We start from the raw sequence: 19,476 nt of genomic DNA, 5'->3' as shown, positions 1-19,476 counted from the left end.
AATTTAGCACACATATACATTGATCTAATATCGGTGCATACATCAGATACGTATTTTCTTATGTTGAAGCACCATATTGTGGGTTGATCTGCGTTTCCAGTGGATGATATAGGAGGACAAGTAAATAATGAACACAATGCAAAAGCCATCTTCTTTCCACTGTGATGCAAGGACTCTTTGCTCGATTCAGTTTCAGGTGAGAATCCCAAGTTCCCAACTTCTAACTAGAATTGATAGCAAGTTTTTGTTTGTGGAGAGGTGAAACATTATGCTTTTCGCTCTGTGGGTATGGACCTGATAAGTCAAATTCATTGTGTTTTTTCTTTCTCAATGGTAATGGAATTTACATCTTTTATGTGGCATTTCAGAATTGTACAGTATTTTCCAATCATTATTCAACTTTTCATATTGTAATATGGCTACTTACTTTAATGATCTATTCCCGTCATTTATGTGGTTATTACTTATGAGTTGCAAAGAACAGAAATATGAGTCATTTGTTATCACTTCTCCTAAAATATTTTGTGATGGTAATATTCCAGATCGACTAATTGTTCGATTGTTCATATTGCATAGGTGGTAATGCACTGAAACATAGGTCTGCTCACCGCAACGTTCCAGAACCAAGAGCTTGTTCTCATCAGAAGAAGAGCGTGCGAACACGGTACTGTTCCAAACACAAGGTAAAAAATACCGTTGAAATCCAAGTGCTACTCTAACAATATTGATCAACTGGGTTCTGACTGCTAACAATATTACTGTAAGATATTAAGTAGACAAGGAATGGCTGGAAACAAAATTATTGAAATGGTACCAGAGAGTTATAGGTCATCTGACAATTTTTCTTGAATCAGCCTATTAGTTTAACTTTTTTTCGAGAAAACGCAATGACATTGCGTTTCTTTTCATTGCAAAGAAGAAGAGTACAAGCCTCCTAAGAGGGTTAGTGCAGAATTAAAGATACAGGGATTAGTGCACGTCCCAGGTGGTTGAGATGATGTCTTTAAGACCAGCTGCTCCGGCTTTCGCCCAAAGCGCCGCCTCACTCCTAATCCTATCCAGAGTTACAGAGATCGAGGGCCGCTCGTTGTCGAAGGTGCAGACGTTCCTCTGCTTCCAGATCATCCATGCTGTTAGAAGTGTGGCGGAGGCCAGACCTTTGCGCATGGGTTTTGGCGTGGCAAGTTTGGCCGTGAGCCACCATTCGTTGAGCGATGGCTCTCCATCAGGTGGCCGGCATATCAGTCGTAGCCAGGATAGTGTCTCATGCCACACTTGCCTCGAGAAAGGGCATGTGATGAGTAAGTGATGCATTGTCTCCGGCTCTTGATCACACAGGGTGCACCAAGGGTTGTGTTGGAGGCCTCGGCGTTGCAAACGGTCGGCCGTCCAACATCTGTTCTTGTTGGCCAGCCATAGAAAAAACTATTAGTTTAACTTCTAGGGCCTACTGACCATGCTTGTGGCAGATTGAAATGGACCATGGAAGAACCATTGTGCAGAAAAGGCTGGCTTAGTTCTTATATTAATAGATTCGATTAAATTGACTTTCAAATCAATTGTTGTCCGCAATCACACACATGGACAATGGCTCTCTATGTGATGAATTTCTTTGACTTTTATGCTGTCTAGCATCCTTAGTAGCTTCTATCACATTTTCTTTTAGGTGCATTTGCATGATTAAACGGTTAATTCCCTGATCTTTTTGTTGCAATGAACATATATATGTTGCAATGTTCTTCAATATTTTTTAATAAGGAAAAAAATACAAGCAGCAATACACTTAAAATTTAGGCAATATTTCAGAAGCATGCCATATCTTTGAATTCCAGCTAATTATCTTATGCATGATTGTCTGGAGCGGTAATTTTGGTATTTCTGGATTGGACTATCCTTGGATCGTCATTTTTGGATGGGTCAGTAAAAGGTTTAGGTTTGTGGAATAACACTGAATTAGTAATTTTAAATTATGTTTACGGCGATTTCAGTCCACTGGCATACCTGTTTCCTGTTTGTTCATTAAATTTGCTTCAATTTAAATCTTGGGCATACCCTTTTAGATGCTTTCATATTTGGTTCAGCTAGCGACCTGGCATGTCACTCCAATCAGATGCTACTGCCTTTGCACTTGTAAGTATTGATAGCATTTTTAAGTTTTAATACATTATTCTTTGATTCAAAGCATATAATTCAGTTAGTATGCTTTTACTGTTTGCAAGCTATGGACTTTATTGTAGAAACACAAAATCTGTCCAGTATGACAGTTGCAATGAATTCTCAAGCATCTCAAGCATCCCTAAGGTGAGGAGAAATTTTTAGTTTGGTTTGCAATGCAGAGGCTGCACTTTATTTCATAAGAAGTTTGAGAGTGGGGAAGTGTTGTTGAGTTGTTTGCAATCTGCCAAGGCTGCGCTTGCTTCCGTAAGAAGTTTCAGATTAGAAAAACGTTATTTCTGTGTCTGTTAGACTAACCTGAGTGCAATTCGTTTTTGTCAGGTAACCTGAGTGTATATTGACGTGCTTTTTTTTTGAGAATCCCAATGCTGCGGTATGCCAAAATATGTGGATAACAAAAACGTTGATATGAAGATACAGATAAATCGAAGATCAGAAAGATGTGAGCTCAGATTTTATTTGTCTGATACAGTAGCAGGGTTTAATAAACATTCCTTGTTATTATTCACCTGGTTCTGTTGGTACGTTAGAACGAAAGTCAATTGTATTGTGTTCATATGGAAGGCTGAAAGCCATGGATTATGGACATCAGTTTTGTGCATAATAAAAAGTTGATGTATATTCCTACTTCTCAGATAATGGATCTAATTGTTTTATGTTTCTTAGATGACGGTTTGTGATTGGCTCTAAGAAGGACATCTTTTAGGTTTACCGCTGCACTTAATGTGGGCATTCAAGTTTAGCCATTAAAATAAAGAGAAATACTGCTCAGCAATGCAAGGCTTGATTTGTTTGAGAACGGACCTTCACTAAAGTTGAATATTGTGCAAGAATAGAAGATGGGAGCATTAAGAGGATAGAATTTTTAATGTTTCTGCTATGTGATTAGAAAAATGTGGACATAAAGCAGTTACCTGAGTGTATTAGTTCTAGAATTATATGAAATGCTAAAACATGTATCATTGCATTGTAATTCTGGTTGAAAGTTTTACCAAATGTACCTATTTGTGTTTTTACAAATATTTGTCCCTGAAAGATGGACGGGCGCGACAACGCGCGCTTCCATGGTCTAGTATTGAACTTAAAAATAGACCATGGCACCTAAGTGTGAGCGCTAGATGTTCATGAAAGAAAAAAAAAACAGAAAACTAAACATGTTCCGAGCATGAGATGACCTCCCCTTGGCAGACAACATCACACGGAAGACTAAATATCATAGTATTTAAAATAATACGCACTGCTCTTCCGCTCTTGTCAAATGATCAGCACTTCAGACTTCCCTTGATCTCTTTTCAGCATATGGAGTCAAATAAAGAAACACTGCAATCATCAAACCAATGTAATAAGTAGTCTAAATAACAAATTGTTGATATAGATTGTTGTGTTCCTCCTATCACAAGTAACAAAAAAATACCTTTGTGAAATTTACTTGGATTGCAAGATCAGAAGACATGCACTACTAGGAAAAGAGTTATAGCCGCAACTGCTCACATGACCTGAAAATGGAAGTCCGCTGGTGCTTCTGTTACCTTGGGAGGGAGGGAGCTCCGGATGGCGGCTTCGCAGTTCGCGCTTCACATGAGAAGGAGGAGGGGAGAGGTACGAGCCAGCCTCTGCCGCTTCTCCTTCCCCCGTCTGGTTCTACGAGCTTGCAAGGGGGAGGGGTTATGGGCATGGCGCTGTGGGAGCTTGGACTCGCGGGTCCATCTCCTTGGACTTTTCCGGCTGTTTTGAGACTGCCGCTCGCAGACGTGCGGCCGCAGCCAACAATGTCAATCGGGCAAGAGAAAGAAAACATGGGTGGGCCTTTTTCTTTGGATGTATGCGCCGTTTGATGCAAATCACACGGTCAGAATGAAACTAGCTTTTTGAAATTGGACAGCCCAATTCATCCTTGGCTGTAGAGGAGGACTTCGTTGAATGGTGGAAGGCGGCCAAATCTACCCCGGGCGTTGTGTAAGGCACTGCATCGCTTCTTATGCTCACGGTGTGGTGGATTTAGAAGCATCGCAGCGGTGGTGGTCTTCGACAATGCATCACCTAGTACGAGCTGTCTCTTCGACATGATTTTGATCTGAAGCTTGATCTCAGGCTGCCACCGGAGTGACTGGCTTGAGAGCCTTGGTCTCTGCTGTTCCATAGGTCTAGTGGGTCGAGTTTTATGGTGGGGTGTTAACTCGTTCTAAGCTTGTACATATGTAAGGACTCTTTTTTCTAGCGATGCATCGAAATACAATATTTTTTGCATTTTCAGAAAATTATTTTCTATGTGCCCAAAGTGAAGTTTTTGTGAAGAAAGTATTATTTCTACTATTCTGAATTCTAAATATTTTTACAAATATAGTTATATTGTTTGTTTATTTTTAAATTATTAAATCTGCCAAAAAATAAGTTTTCATAAGCTTGGGTGCTATTTTTTTGTCATGTGTGTTGTAGTTCCCACTTATATGTGTGAAAATAATATATGAACATTCTAATATATATACATAGTATTTTTCATATATGTACACAAGTTTATATTATCCAAACTCAACAAAACATACAATTCCACAATTTGTACATCTAAATAAGAACTGGAATTGGGTGCCACCTTTTATTTCTAGCAACAAGTACTATATACATCCAAACAACAGAACTAGAATTGGAGGCTATTTCCTCCATCTTGGTTTTGGAATTCTAAACCTTGGTTTCATGGCCGCTGCTTGGAGGAATTGGACTTGCAGAAATCATACTCGTATGAGATTGATATGTGTGGTGGGAAAGGCAAATAATTGAAATATTTGAAGACTACATGATCATCACTGAGGGTTTTAGGAATAGTACTTTTGAGCATTGTAATAGAAGGCCAATGATGCATCTCATGCACTTGCTAAGTATAGCTTTTCTGATCATGTTGTTTATTTTTTGGGACAAGAATCCCCTAGCTACATTTTTTCTTTTCTTACTGGGTGCCTATTTAGCACGTTGACTGGGCTTGGGCTGGCGGCGCCGTCGGCCGCCGTTTCCACTTACAGATATATTTCTACTCTCTAAACTTGAATAACTGATAAAGATGTAAGTTTATTTGATAAAAAATAAAGTGTGACGAATGGCTTTCCCTCAAAATAAAAAACTAGTTTCCTAAAAAAAACTAGTACTCCTTGGTACCGTTACAGTGTTTCTACTTCTTCCTTCGGCCACGACTCTCACAGCCTCACGGCACTTGACACGGTCTCAAAGGAACGGCAAGAAGCGTTGATGGGATCTCCTTCAAAGAAGAAGAAGAAAGCATGGCTGCCGTTCCACAGATTATTCTTTCACTGTCCATTTGTCCGAGCGAGTGCAGAAGAAGAAGAACCTCCTCCACGGGATGCACGGAAGCGTGATGTTCAGAAATGGCCTGTACACGGCGTACGGCTGCCTCGGAGGCACGCCTGTGCATTGCCAACGCTCTCCTGACTTCTCCAAGTTCACCTGCATGTAATGGCGATCCGTAAGAAGATCTTTTTTGCTCAATTTTGAAGTCGCCAGGTATATGATGGGAGTATTAGCTGGTTTGGTTTCCTTACGTTGGTGATGAACTTGAGCCCAAGTTTGAGCTCCCCCCTGTATGTGCCGTCCTCGAGCACGATGTTGTAGGGCGCAGGCTTCATCTGCAGGAACTCCCTCTCGCTTCCCTCCCTGATGATTTCGCCCACATACACTCTGCAAGCGCAAAGTTTATCAAACCAGACATTGACGGATTCTGCTTACAGCTTTCGCAGTTCGTTTCTTGTACGTGCATACTCACCTTATTTCGCCGACCAAACTGTCTTCGGCGAACTTGTCCCTTTCCATGATCCGCAGCGTGACCTTTGCCAACTGCCTGCACTCGCGGGGTGACAGCGAGAACCTGAACTTCTCGTTCCACCAGATCTTCCTATGTTTACCTGACCGTGAAATTGGTTACCAACATCCATGCAAACTTCAGTACTGTCAGAGACTCCGAGCCAGACATTCCACAGATTTGAATTTCAGTAGAATGCTTGCTTACCATGTGTGATTTTACTGGTGCGGAATTGGTCGCCGCACTGAATGGTCACATAGTGTCTCTGCGGTCCTGCAGACATAGAACTGAACGGTGAGCACAATGATCTAGTCTATGCACCAATGTACCATGAGCTTAGAGTTTGTGATGAAGGATCGTAACCAAGGACCTAGGTGATGCGCATGCTTCAGGCCCTCGGCGCTGACCAGCAGAAGCTCCAGCACTCCGTGCGTTGTCTCCATGGCAGAGGGGTAACAGATGACAAAAGCAGATGACCAACATATATATGCATCCGTAACTCATGTAACCTAAACTCCAAGATGTATTTTAATGAAATCAGTTAATAGTACGGGAGTTTCAGAAATGCATTCAGTAGGAGAAACGCCGACAAACTTAAAAGCAAGTCTTCAAAGCCAAATGTTTCGTTCTTAGCCAGAAAAAAATGGCGCAACAGTACGGCTAGCCATAGTGCTAGTATCTTAGCTAGTATCTTGCATATTGGTTCCACAAAAATGTTAATGTGGCAGCTAATTAAAAATACGGGAGGAGATTAGAATAACATAGGTGGATACGGTCTCATAACGCATATCACGAGAAATGCTAATGCAGAACAAATCTTGTACACAAATTTGAGATTCTAAAAATAATATGACATGACTATAATACTGATTCATGATATTACCCACTATAGAGATAATATCATACACAAGCATCATATGCATGATACATTGATATTACTACTTGATACATACCACTATGGTCAGCCTAAAAGGTTAATCTTCAGTTGAACAAGAATTAATTAAACATGATTAATTCTTGGTCGTCCTAGTTAATTCTAGGTCAATAACATATCATCTAATTCCACGAAGAGTGACTTTGCCACATGAGCACCAGTGCTCTAGGTTAAAAAAACTACATTTCTATAATTCCAAAAAATCTGAGCCTAAATCCGCACATACATAGAAATCTTATGAATGTACTGTACAAATTTCAGAAATGTTGTATTATGAATTATATAAAAAAAGACAAATTTCTGATAAAAATTATCCCTATACATAACCATAAATTTGATTTTTAGCTCAAAATATAACATAATTTCTACCGAAACTTCGCATGAGTATCCATGGCATATGTATGTATTTATGGAATAAATTTATGATTTTTAGAAACATAAAAATATAATTTTCAAATATTTTTAAAAACCGGGTGCACTAGAGCTCATGTGCATCAAATCTACGGCCTTTCTTTGACGTGTAATTTTTGTACAAATAAACTTTTTTACCATTCTATGATTCCATAATCGACTTAGCTCTAACTTAATTCTCTGTAACATCCCAACCTTGTTATGTCTAAATAAATGGGTGTTCATCAGCATTGCATGCATATAGTTTGCATTTGAGTAAAATTTGCAACAAAGTTGGATTGTTTTCATTTATGCAAATTCTTCTCTATTTCTTCCTCATTCAAATCTTGCAAGTTTTTAATATTAGGCAACATGGACTTGTTGTCATTCAATAAGCCCATGAGTGTTTAATAAATTCTTTGGAAAATTTGAGTTTCCAAACAAAATTCAAACAGATTTCAAATTTGAATTGATTTGGAAAAAAATAGAAACAAGAAAAAAAAGAGAGAGAGAGCTCTCTCTTCCCTCTCCTTGGGCTCAGCCCACCTTCCCTTCCCTCTCTCCTCTCCCTGGCCGAAGCCCAAGTGGCCCAGCCGCACCCAACTGCAACCCAGCACTTCTCCCAGGGGGGTTTTTGGAAAAATGTCGTCGTCCCCGCCGTTCCAAGCTGCTCGGTGGCCGCAGCGCGGCCGCTCGATGGCGCCGGCGGCCACGATGAGCCCCGCCGCCCCCGACGGCTACAAGTAGCTCGCCGCCACGCCCTGGAACCCTAGCCCCAGTCTCCCCCTTCGCCGCTCTCTCCCGCGCCCCCCAGACCTAACCCTAACCCTCACAGAGACGGCCGGCCTCCGGTCGATTCGCCGCCGGCGAGGCCCCGGCCGTCGCCGCCGACCTCTCCGACGGACTCGCGGTGAGCCGCTGCTCCTCCTCGCACCCTCGGTTCGCCCTCTCGCTCCCTAGCGCCGCCGCCACGCGCCACCGCTTCGGCCGCCGCATACGCTCGCCGTCGGCCGCGCTCCGGCGACCAATTCGAGGCGGCGCCGCCACCAAACGGCCCGCCGCGTCGAGCCGCCCCTTTCCCCCCTGCACGCGCATGCAATCGCGGGCCGAATCGCCCGATTGCAGTAGCACCCGAGCTCCCAGTGAGCAATGGCGCCGCTGACATCAGCATGACGTCAGCGTGATGTCATTAATCTTTTTTTCTATTTTCTGTTTTTCCAGTAATTCATTTCTGTATTTTCTGTAAATGGAAAAATATTGACAGGTGGACCCCATCTGTCCGAATTTTAATAATTTATGAAATGTTTAGAAAAGAATAAAATTATGACATGTGGGTCCAAATTGTTAAACTTTTATTATTTTTATATAATTTTCAGAAATTGTTTTAAAATGAATTAAATTTTGGAAATTCATAACTAATTCATTTTAAATCAGAAAAATGCAAATAATATATCATAATGATCAGAAAAACATCTCCTATTTGTTTATCCATGTTTCATACATGCTTGAACCAATTAAACATCAAGCCTTAGTAGAAACCCTAATTCGACCCCTCTCATGTGTCGGGGTTCGAAGCCGAACCCCTTTAAATTCCGTCGATGCACCTAGGGTACCCAAACCCCTTTAATATGACATGTCATCATGTTGTATGTGCATTGCATTGTACCTTGTCTTGATTGTGCTCTTCCTTTCCGGTGTTTGGTTCTTCACGATAGGGACCGAACGCGAGCCTGAGATCAACGCCACCGAAGAGCAGCACTCGTAACAACGAGGGACAAGGCAATCCCTAACCTGGTTCATATATGGTTTCGAAATGCTTTACTTCTGGTTCTTACATATTACATCCGCTTCAAATATGTTTTATCGGCAGTTGTAGTTATCCTATGTGTGCATATTCCATCCTTGTAGCCGAGAGTTCCCGATCCACTGCTCCCAGCAAAACTAGGTTTGAGCTTGTTCGCAACGCAAGAGCCTTATATATGATATGCTTAGCCATGCTTAGCGGTTGAAGTCTGGTCCATCCGGTTGATGAATCAGAGCTACGAATGAACCTAGTTTGACAGGATGACGTGGTAAGATCAGTGATGATGTTAATAAATATGCTAAAGGCTTGGATGGGCCGCCACATGGGGATGTGGTGATTTGACTCGTTCTCGCCGATACTAGGACCTGAGTTCTCGCCTTCGGAACCAAGATCGAGCGTACTGACCACACGGGGCCCATGGGAACCCCTTGGCCCGAACTTACCTAGCTTACCCATGAGTCAATTAGTTTGCGAGTTCCATTTGCCATACGCATGGGGAAAGGTGGAAAAGGTTTTCAAAGTGCATCATACAGGGCGTGGCTAGGGTGAAGGATGCTGGAGGCATTGAACTGGATCCCCTGCGCATAATGACCGGGACCGCCTCGGAGAGTGGCTACCTACGATGACGGAGCTCCCCAGTTAGGTTGACTCATGGAATAGGCGAAGTAAGGGAAAGGTTTTGGTCGACCACCCTCTGCCGGCACACCAAGGAAGTGTGTTAATCTAGTGGCACTAAGAGTCGGTCGGCGCGTGTGGGTAAAGTTGTACACCCCGCAGGTAAATCTTTTCGAAAAGCCGTGTCCACGGTTATGGACGACTTGGTGATGGATTCTGTGATCATAGACAACTTGAACCTAATCGTAAAACTTGATGTCAATGTGTGATAAGGATCCCTTCTCAGGGTGTCGAGGGGTGATCCTAGGTGATAGGTTCAGGTGATGATGAAGATTTGGTGGATTCAACATGATGATCTTAGAGCTAGAGTTGATATCGCTCTCTTATCCCCTTTTGAAAATGGTCTGATTAGACGAGCTTCTGCTCCCTCTCATTTACAAAGGAAAACTGGCTTTCCGCAAAATAAGCTCCACATAAAGCCTCGCATACCCGCTTTGCTAAAAGGTTGTACTAAGTCTTGCTGAGTCCCTGTACTCAGCCTTGCATGCTTTGTTTCAGAAGAAGTCCTTCCAACAGATCGTGGCTTCTACCTTGACGTCGACGAGTAGTTTAGAGTTCCCCAGGCGGCAGCCTGAGACTTATGGGCTGGGACGTCGCCTTATGTTATGGCCTCTTAGGCCCTTTGCAGTCTTGTTATCTAGATAACATAATTTGCTTTCCGTTGTTTGTTGATTTGTGGTCAGTGACCTCTGCGTGTAATAAATTTGGATCTTAACTCTGTTAAGAGTTGTAATATATTTGCTTTCAGTCGTAGAGTCACTGTTGTGTTACCGATTCTCACCCTGTAGGCCCTAGAGATCTAGGTTAGGCTTATGCCAGATGTGATATCTGGGTTTGTCTAGCCCCGACCTCCGGGGTCGCCACAGGTTTTGGTATCAGAGCAGGACTGCCTGTAGGAAACCCTTTCTACTGGTCGATGTTGAGTCTAGTACTTGTGAAAACTATTTGAAAGTTAAAAGTATTTGCAAAAACATCTGAATAGGATTCTTTTTACTCCTTATCTGGTGTCATTCTAATGCTGAGTCACCTTACCTTGTTTTGATTGAAAAAGGTTTCTACCTCTACCCTGATATTTCCAAACTTATAGGATCTACGGGTTTGGGTTGTTTTCTCTAAAAAGTACTCTTGTACTTGGTTGCTTAACTCAGTGTTCCTAAAGTTACATCAGTTGATCTGAATCTTTTTTCCTTCTATTCAGTCAATGATATCATTCCATTGAATCCTTCCTAAGAAATCCGTTTCTCGTGATCTTTTTAATTCTGGGTTCAACATAATTCTGTTCTAGGCTTCAAGGTTTCCGTTTACCTTGGATGCCTCCTTTCCTTTTTCATTTTCTTGAATAATACTTCTGAAGCTAGGTATGGCTTCTTGAAAGTTACCTTGTGATTACTACCTCGCAGTGTCCTCCGTGTCACTCAGATAGTAGTTACCCTTTATTTGTGTTTTCCCCTTGGACTTGAACCGAAGGTCCCAGATTGTGCTTGGTTCTCTTAGTGTGAACCTAAGTACATGATGCTGGCCTTTAACCCAAGATCCATTCCGTTGATCCCTCCTCTTGTCATGCTCGTCTGACCCATGTCTCTGCTGATGAGGCTGAAGAGGATCCAAGCGTCCTAATGGGTATGCTCTATATAAACTCAATCCTAGCTACAGTTCTGTTTGATTCCGGAGCATCGCATACATTCATATCTCAAGATTTGCAAGAAAGCATGATATACCCTTCGAGACAATGCCCTCCCCTCTAGAGATCACAACTCCTGGTTGTCATTGGAAAACCATCTGGATTACCCCTGAGGTTATAATTAGTATAGGGCCAGTGTGGTTCCCCACCTCTCTCATTGCCCTCAAGTCAATTGACATTGATGTCATCTTGGGCATGGATTGGCTAGTAAAGCATAATGCTGTCATTGATTGCGCAGCTAGGTCTGTTGTACTGACCAATCTTTCCGGCAAAAGTGTTCTGTACTGGGCTCCATCCGCAATACCTCCATCGGCAAGGTTTACCCCTGAAGCCGAGTTGTATGCCATTGAAGCCCTACCTAAACCAGAAATCTCCGATGTCTGGGTGGTCCGTGACTTTCCAGATGTTTTCCCTGAAGAGTTACCTGGCATGCCACCTGATCGAAGTGTGGACTTTGTCATTGAGTTGGTTCCAGAACTGATCCTGTTTCCCAAAGACCATATCGTATGCATCCAGAAGAGTTGGTTGAACTGAAGAAGCAGTTAGAGGAGTTAGAAGAGAAGAACTTCATCCAACCCAGTACTTCTTCCTGGGGTTGCCCTGCCCTCTTTCTCAAGAAGAGAGATACCAACATTCCGCGGCTGGTTGTTGATTACCGTCCGCTCAACGCAGTGACTATCAAGAACAAATACCCTCTTCCTATAATCAGTGATCTTTTTGATCAGTTGTCCGGTGCCACAGTCTTCTCAAAGATGGATTTGAGATCAGGGTACCATCAAATCAAAATCCGCAATGAGGACATTCCAAAGACAGCGTTCACAACTCGTTATGGTCTTTACGAGTACACTGTCATGTCCTTTGGCCTTACAAATGCTCCAGCCACTTTTATGCGGCTCATGAACTCTGTTTTCATGGAGTATCTTGACAAGTTCGTCGTGGTCTACATCGACGATATTCTGATCTATTCCAAAACCGAAGATGAACATGATGAACATCTCCGTCTGGTGCTAACCAAACTTCGTGAGCACCGTCTCTATGCCAAATTCTCCAAATGTGAGTTCTGGTTAAAAGAGCTCATATTCCTTGGTCATGTTATCTCTGAAAAAGGTGTTGCAGTCATTCCAGATAAAGTTCAAGCCGTTCTTGACTGGAAAACACCTAAGTCAGCTAAGGAGATTCGAAGTTTTCTCGGTTTGGCGGGTTATTACCGCCGATTCATTGAAAATTTCTCCAAGATTTCCAAGCCAATGACCGATCTTCTCAAGAAAGACAAGAAGTTCGAATGGTCAGAAAAGGCTGAAGAAAGTTTCCAGGTTTTGAAAACCAAGCTGACTACTGCTCATGTGCTCGTCCTTCCAGACACAAGCAAAGACTTCGTTGTCTATTGCGATGCCTCTCTCCAAGGGCTCGGATGTGTGTTGATGCAAGATGGCCATGTAGTGGCCTATGCCTCTCGACAGTTGAAACCACATGAGCTAAACTATCCTACTCATGATCTCGAGCTTGCAGCTGTGATCCATGCTCTTAAGCAATGGCAACCTTACCTTTATGGTAACCGTTGCGAGTTGTACTCGGATCATCAAAGTCTGAAGTATCTTTTCACCCAGCCGGATCTGAATATCAGACAGAGAAGATGGCTGGAAGTCATAAAAGATTATGACTTGGGTCTCAACTATAAACCCGGCAAAGCCAATGTCGTTGCTGATGCACTAAGTCGGAAGTCATATTGCAACAATCTGATGGTTAAGCAAGCGCAACCTTCTCTCTATGAGGAACTTGCAAAACTCAACCTTGAGATTGTTCCTAGTGGATTCCTTGCTAACCTAGAGGTGAAGCCCTCTCTTGAAGACCAGATCAATAAGGCTCAGAAGCAAGATTCTGGCATTACCAAGATCAAGAAGAACATTGCTAGCGGAGTTGCTAAATGTTTCTCCATTGATGATAAAGGTACCGTTTATTTCGAAAAACGTCTAGTCGTGCCGGATAAATCGGATCTCAAAGAGATAATCCTTAAAGAGGCTCATGAATCACCCCTCTCCATCCATCCTGGTAGTACCAAGATGTATCGGGATCTTCGCCAAAGATTCTGGTGGTCTGGGATGAAGCAAGAGATCGCTAAGTTTGTTGCTGAATGCGACGTTTGTCGTCGTGTGAAGGCTGAACATCAAAGACCTGCTGGCATTCTCCAACCTCTATCAATTCCAGAGTGGAAATGGGATGAAATTGGCATGGATTTCATTACCGGTCTCCTCAAGACCAAAAATGGAAGAGATGCTATATGGGTAGTCATTGATCGTCTATCCAAGGTTGCTCACTTCCTTCCTATCCGAGAAGACATAAAAGCTAGTCAACTAGCAGATATGTATATTTCACGGATAGTCAGTCTTCATGGTGTTCCTAAGAAGATCATTTCTGATCGTGGGAGTCTGTTTACCTCAAAGTTCTGGTCTAGTTTTCAACAGGCTATGGGAACTCGTCTTTGCTTCAACACAACCTATCATCCTCAAACCGGTGGTCAAACCGAAAGAGTGAATCAAATTCTTGAAGACATGCTCAGGGCCTGTGTTATATCCTTCGGTAAAGATTGAGAAAAGTGCCTTCCATTTGCTGAGTTCACCTATAACAACATCTTCCAAGCTATCCTGGGCATGGCACCTTTTGAAGCCTTGTATGGCAGAAGGTGTAGAACTCCTTTGAACTGGTCCGAAACCGGTGAAAGAAAGTTCTTTGGACCAGATATGATCAATGAAGCAGAAGATCAAGTTCGCATCATTCGCGAGCGTACGAAACCGCTCACCACGTCAAAAGAGCTACTATAATCTCCATCATCAAGAAGTGAAGTATGAAATTGGTGATCAAGCTTATCTTCAGGTCACTCCTCTCAAGGGTGTCCGTCGCTTCGGTATCAAAGGCAAACTAGCTCCTCACTATGTTGGTCCTTTCCGCGTCCTTGCCAAGTGTGGTAATGTTTCTTACAAGTTGGAGTTACTTTCCAACTTTCCTGAAGTTCATGATGTCTTCCATGTGTCTCAACTCAAGCGTTGCTTCAAAGATCCTATCCATGCTGTTGATCACGAGACTCTTGACCTTCAAGAGGATCTAACCTATCGAGAACATCCTGTTCGTATCCTTGATGAAGCCGAGCGTAAAACTCGACGTCAGAGCATCAAGTTCCTAAAAGTTCAGTGGTCTAATCATTCTGAGCAAGAAGCAACCTGGGAACGAGAAGATCGTTTACGATCTGAGTACCCTTCCTTCTTTTCTAAAATCTAGGAATCTCGAGGACGAGATTCTTGTAAGGGGGGTAGAGTTGTAACATCCCAACCTTGTTATGTCTAAATAAATGGGTGTTCATCAGCATTGCATGCATATAGTTTGCATTTGAGTAAAATTTGCAACAAAGTTGGATTGTTTTCATTTATGCAAATTCTTCTCTATTTCTTCCTCATTCAAATCTTGCAAGTTTTTAATATTAGGCAACATGGACTTGTTGTCATTCAATAAGCCCATGAGTGTTTAATAAATTCTTTGGAAAATTTGAGTTTCCAAACAAAATTTAAACAGATTTCAAATTTGAATTGATTTGGAAAAAAATAGAAACAAGAAAAAAAAAGAGAGAGAGCTCTCTCTTCCCTCTCCTTGGGCTCAGCCCACCTTCCCTTCCCTCTCTCCTCTCCCTGGCCGAAGCCCAAGTGGCCCAGCCGCACCCAACTGCAGCCCAGCACTTCTCCCAGGGGGGTTTTTGGAAAAATGCCGTCGTCCCCGCCGTTCCAAGCTGCTCGGTGGCCGCAGCGCGGCCGCTCGATGGCGCCGGCGGCCACGATGAGCCCCGCCGCCCCCGACGGCTACAAGTAGCTCGCCGCCACGCCCTGGAACCCTAGCCCCAGTCTCCCCCTTCGCCGCTCTCTCCCGCGCCCCCCAGACCTAACCCTAACCATCACAGAGACGGCCGGCCTCCTGTCGATTCACCGCCGGCGAGGCCCCCCGGCCGTCGCCGACCTCTCCGACGGACTCGCGGTGAGCCGCTGCTCCTCCCTGCACCCTCGGTTCGCCCCCTCTCGCTCCCTAGCGCCGCCGCCTGCGCCACCGCCGCCGCCGCATACGCTCGCCGTCGGCCGCGCTCCGGCGACCAATTCGAGCCGGCGCCGCCACCAAACGGCCCGCCGCGTCGAGCCGCCCCTTTCCCCCCTGCATGCGCATGCAATCGCGGGCCGAATCGCCCGATTGCAGTAGCACCCGAGCTCCCAGTGAGCAATGGCGCCGCTGACGTCAGCATGATGTCAGCGTGACGTCATTAATCTTTTTTTCTATTTTCTGTTTTTCCAGTAATTCATTTCTGTATTTTCTGTAAATGGAAAAATATTGACAGGTGGACCCCATCTGTCAGAATTTTAATAATTTATGAAATGTTTAGAAAAGAATAAAATTATGACATGTGGGTCCAAATTGTTAAACTTTTATTATTTTTATATAATTTTCAGAAATTGTTTTAAAATGAATTAAATTTTGGAAATTCATAACTAATTCATTTTAAATCAGAAAAATGAAAATAATATATCATAATGATCAGAAAAACATCTCCTATTTGTTTATCCATGTTTCATACATGCTTGAACCAATTAAACATCAAGCCTTAGTAGAAACCCTAATTCGACCCCTCTCATGTGTCGGGGTTCGAAGCCGAACCCCTTTAAATTCCGTCGATGCACCTAGGGTACCCAAACCCCTTTAATATGACATGTCATCATATTGTATGTGCATTGCATTGTACCTTGTCTTGATTGTGCTCTTCCTTTCCGGTGTTTGGTTCTTCACGATAGGGACCGAACGCGAGCCTGAGATCAACGCCACCGAAGAGCAGCACCAGAACAACGAGGGACAAGGCAAGCCCTAACCTGGTTCATATATGGTTTCGAAATGCTTTACTTCTGGTTCTTACATATTACATCCGCTTCAAATATGTTTTATCGGCAGTTGTAGTTATCCTATGTGTGCATATTCCATCCTTGTAGCCGAGAGTTCCCGATCCACTGCTCCCAGCAAAACTAGGTTTGAGCTTGTTCGCAACGCAAGAGCCTTATATATGATATGCTTAGCCATGCTTAGCGGTTGAAGTCTGGTCCATCCGGTTGATGAATCAGAGCTACGAATGAACCTAGTTTGACAGGATGACGTGGTAAGATCAGTGATGATGTTAATAAATATGCTAAAGGCTTGGATGGGCCGCCACATGGGGATGTGGTGATTTGACTCGTTCTCGCCGATACTAGGACCTGAGTTCTCGCCTTCGGAACCAAGACTGAGCGTACAGCCACACGGGGCCCATGGGAACCCCTTGGCCCGAACTTACCTAGCTTACCCATGAGTCAATTAGTTTGCGAGTTCCATTTGCCATACGCATGGGGAAAGGTGGAAAAGGTTTTCAAAGTGCATCATACAGGGCGTGGCTAGGGTGAAGGATGCTGGAGGCATTGAACTGGATCCCCTGCGCATAATGACCGGGACCGCCTCGGAGAGTGGCTACCTACGATGACGGAGCTCCCCAGTTAGGTTGACTCATGGAATAGGCGAAGTAAGGGAAAGGTTTTGGTCGACCACCCTCTGCCGGCACACCAAGGAAGTGTGTTAATCTAGTGGCACTAAGAGTCGGTCGGCGCGTGTGGGTAAAGTTGTACACCCCTGCAGGGTAAATCTTTTCGAAAAGCCGTGTCCACGGTTATGGACGACTTGGTGATGGATTCTGTGATCATAGACAACTTGAACCTAATCGTAAAACTTGATGTCAATGTGTGATAAGGATCCCTTCTCAGGGTGTCGAGGGGTGATCCTAGGTGATAGGTTCAGGTGATGATGAAGATTTGGTGGATTCAACATGATGATCTTAGAGCTAGAGTTGATATCGCTCTCTTATCCCCTTTTGAAAATGGTCTGATTAGACGAGCTTCTGCTCCCTCTCATTTACAAAGGAAAACTGGCTTTCCGCAAAATAAGCTCCACATAAAGCCTCGCATACCCACTTTGCTAAAAGGTTGTACTAAGTCTTGCTGAGTCCCTGTACTCAGCCTTGCATGCTTTGTTTCAGAAGAAGTCCTTCCAACAGATCGTGGCTTCTACCTTGACGTCGACGAGTAGTTCAGAGTTCCCCAGGCGGCAGCCTGAGACTTATGGGCTGGGACGTCGCCTTATGTTATGGCCTCTTAGGCCCTTTGCAGTCTTGTTATCTAGATAACATAATTTGCTTTCCGTTGTTTGTTGATTTGTGGTCAGTGACCTCTGCGTGTAATAAATTTGGATCTTAACTCTGTTAAGAGTTGTAATATATTTGCTTTCAGTCGTAGAGTCACTGTTGTGTTACCGATTCTCACTCTGTAGGCCCTAGAGATCTAGGTTAGGCTTATGCCAGATGTGATATCTGGGTTTGTCTAGCCCCGACCTCCGGGGTCGCCACAGGTTTTGGTATCAGAGCAGGACTGCCTGTAGGAAACCCTTTCTACTGGTCGACGTTGAGTCTAGTACTTGTGAAAACTATTTGAAAGTTAAAAGTATTTGCAAAAACATCTGAATAGGATTCTTTTTACTCCTTATCTGGTGTCATTCTAATGCTGAGTCACCTTACCTTGTTTTGATTGAAAAAGGTTTCTACCTCTACCCTGATATTTCCAAACTTATAGGATCTACGGGTTTGGGTTGTTTTCTCTAAAAAGTACTCTTGTACTTGGTTGCTTAACTCAGTGTTCCTAAAGTTACATCAGTTGATCTGAATCTTTGTTCCTTCTATTCAGTCAATGATATCATTCCATTGAATCCTTCCCAAGAAATCCGTTTCTCGTGATCTTTTTAATTCTGGGTTCAACGTAATTCTGTTCTAGGCTTCAAGGTTTCCGTTTACCTTGGATGCCTCCTTTCCTTTTTCATTTTCTTGAATAATACTTCTGAAGCTAGGTATGGCTTCTTGAAAGTTACCTTGTGATTACTACCTCGCAGTGTCCTCCGTGTCACTCAGATAGTAGTTACCCTTTATTTGTGTTTTCCCCTTGGACTTGAACCGAAGGTCCCAGATTGTGCTTGGTTCTCTTAGTGTGAACCTAAGTACATGATGCTGGCCTTTAACCCAAGATCCATTCCGTTGATCCCTCCTCTTGTCATGCCTGCCCGACCCATGTCTCTCGCCGATGAGGTCAAGAGGATCCAAGCGTCCTAATGGGTATGCTCTATATAAACTCAATCCTAGCTACAGTTCTGTTTGATTCCGGAGCATCGCATACATTCATATCTCAAGATTTGCAAGAAAGCATGATATACCCTTCGAGACAATGCCCTCCCCTCTAGAGATCACAACTCCTGGTTGTCATTGGAAAACCATCTGGATTACCCCTGAGGTTATAATTAGTATAGGGCCAGTGTGGTTCCCCACCTCTCTCATTGCCCTCAAGTCAACTGACATTGATGTCATCTTGGGCATGGATTGGCTAGTAAAGCATAATGCTGTCATTGATTGCGCAGCTAGGTCTCATTGTCTTGACCAATCTTTCGCAAAAGTGTTACATCGGGCTCCATCCGCAATACCTCCATTGGCAAGGTTTACCCCTAAAGCCGAGTTGTATGCCATTGAAGCCCTACCTAAACCAGAAATCTCTGATGTCTGGGTGGTCCGTGACTTTCCAGATGTTTTCCCTGAAGAGTTACCTGGCATGCCACCTGATCGAAGTGTGGACTTTGTCATTGAGTTGGTTCCAGAACTGATCCTGTTTCCCAGAGACCATATCATATGCATCCAGAAGAGTTGGTTGAACTGAAGAAGCAGTTAGAGGAGTTAGAAGAGAAGAACTTCATCCAACCCAGTACTTCTTCCTGGGGTTGCCCTGCCCTCTTTCTCAAGAAGAGACATACCAACATTCCGCGGCTGGTTGTTGATTACCGTCCGCTCAACGCAGTGACTATCAAGAACAAATACCCTCTTCCTATAATCAGTGATCTTTTTGATCAGTTGTCCGGTGCCACAGTCTTCTCAA

General features: G+C 43.5%; 1 protein-coding gene across 1 annotated transcript; it reads right to left on the bottom strand.

Annotated features, from left to right (window-relative positions):
- Positions 1-5,463: 5,463 nt before the first annotated feature.
- Positions 5,464-6,423, bottom strand: LOC127310180 (elicitor-responsive protein 3-like). Its single transcript, XM_051340871.2, has 5 exons — positions 6,351-6,423; positions 6,188-6,253; positions 5,945-6,083; positions 5,724-5,859; positions 5,464-5,628 (listed from the first exon to the last, which is right to left on the bottom strand). Exons 1-5 carry the CDS (start codon positions 6,421-6,423, stop codon positions 5,464-5,466), a joined length of 579 nt encoding a protein of 192 aa, XP_051196831.1.
- Positions 6,424-19,476: the final 13,053 nt, after the last annotated feature.

Source organism: Lolium perenne, chromosome 6 (assembly GCF_019359855.2).
Source record: "Lolium perenne isolate Kyuss_39 chromosome 6, Kyuss_2.0, whole genome shotgun sequence".
Classification (NCBI taxonomy): domain Eukaryota; kingdom Viridiplantae; phylum Streptophyta; class Magnoliopsida; order Poales; family Poaceae; genus Lolium; species Lolium perenne.
This window is presented reverse-complemented; position numbering and strand designations above follow the sequence as displayed.

Excerpts from the sequence above, each read along its gene's own strand:
- LOC127310180 (XM_051340871.2), bottom strand. The coding sequence starts at position 6,423 with ATGGAGACAACGCACGGAGTGCTGGAGCTTCTGCTGGTCAGCGCCGAG. Across the intron at positions 6,254-6,350 it reads GAAGCATGCGCATCACCTAG|GACCGCAGAGACACTATGTG; the intron begins GTCCTTGGTTAC and ends CTATGTCTGCAG. Across the intron at positions 5,629-5,723 it reads GGCTCAAGTTCATCACCAAC|GTGAACTTGGAGAAGTCAGG; the intron begins GTAAGGAAACCA and ends CATTACATGCAG.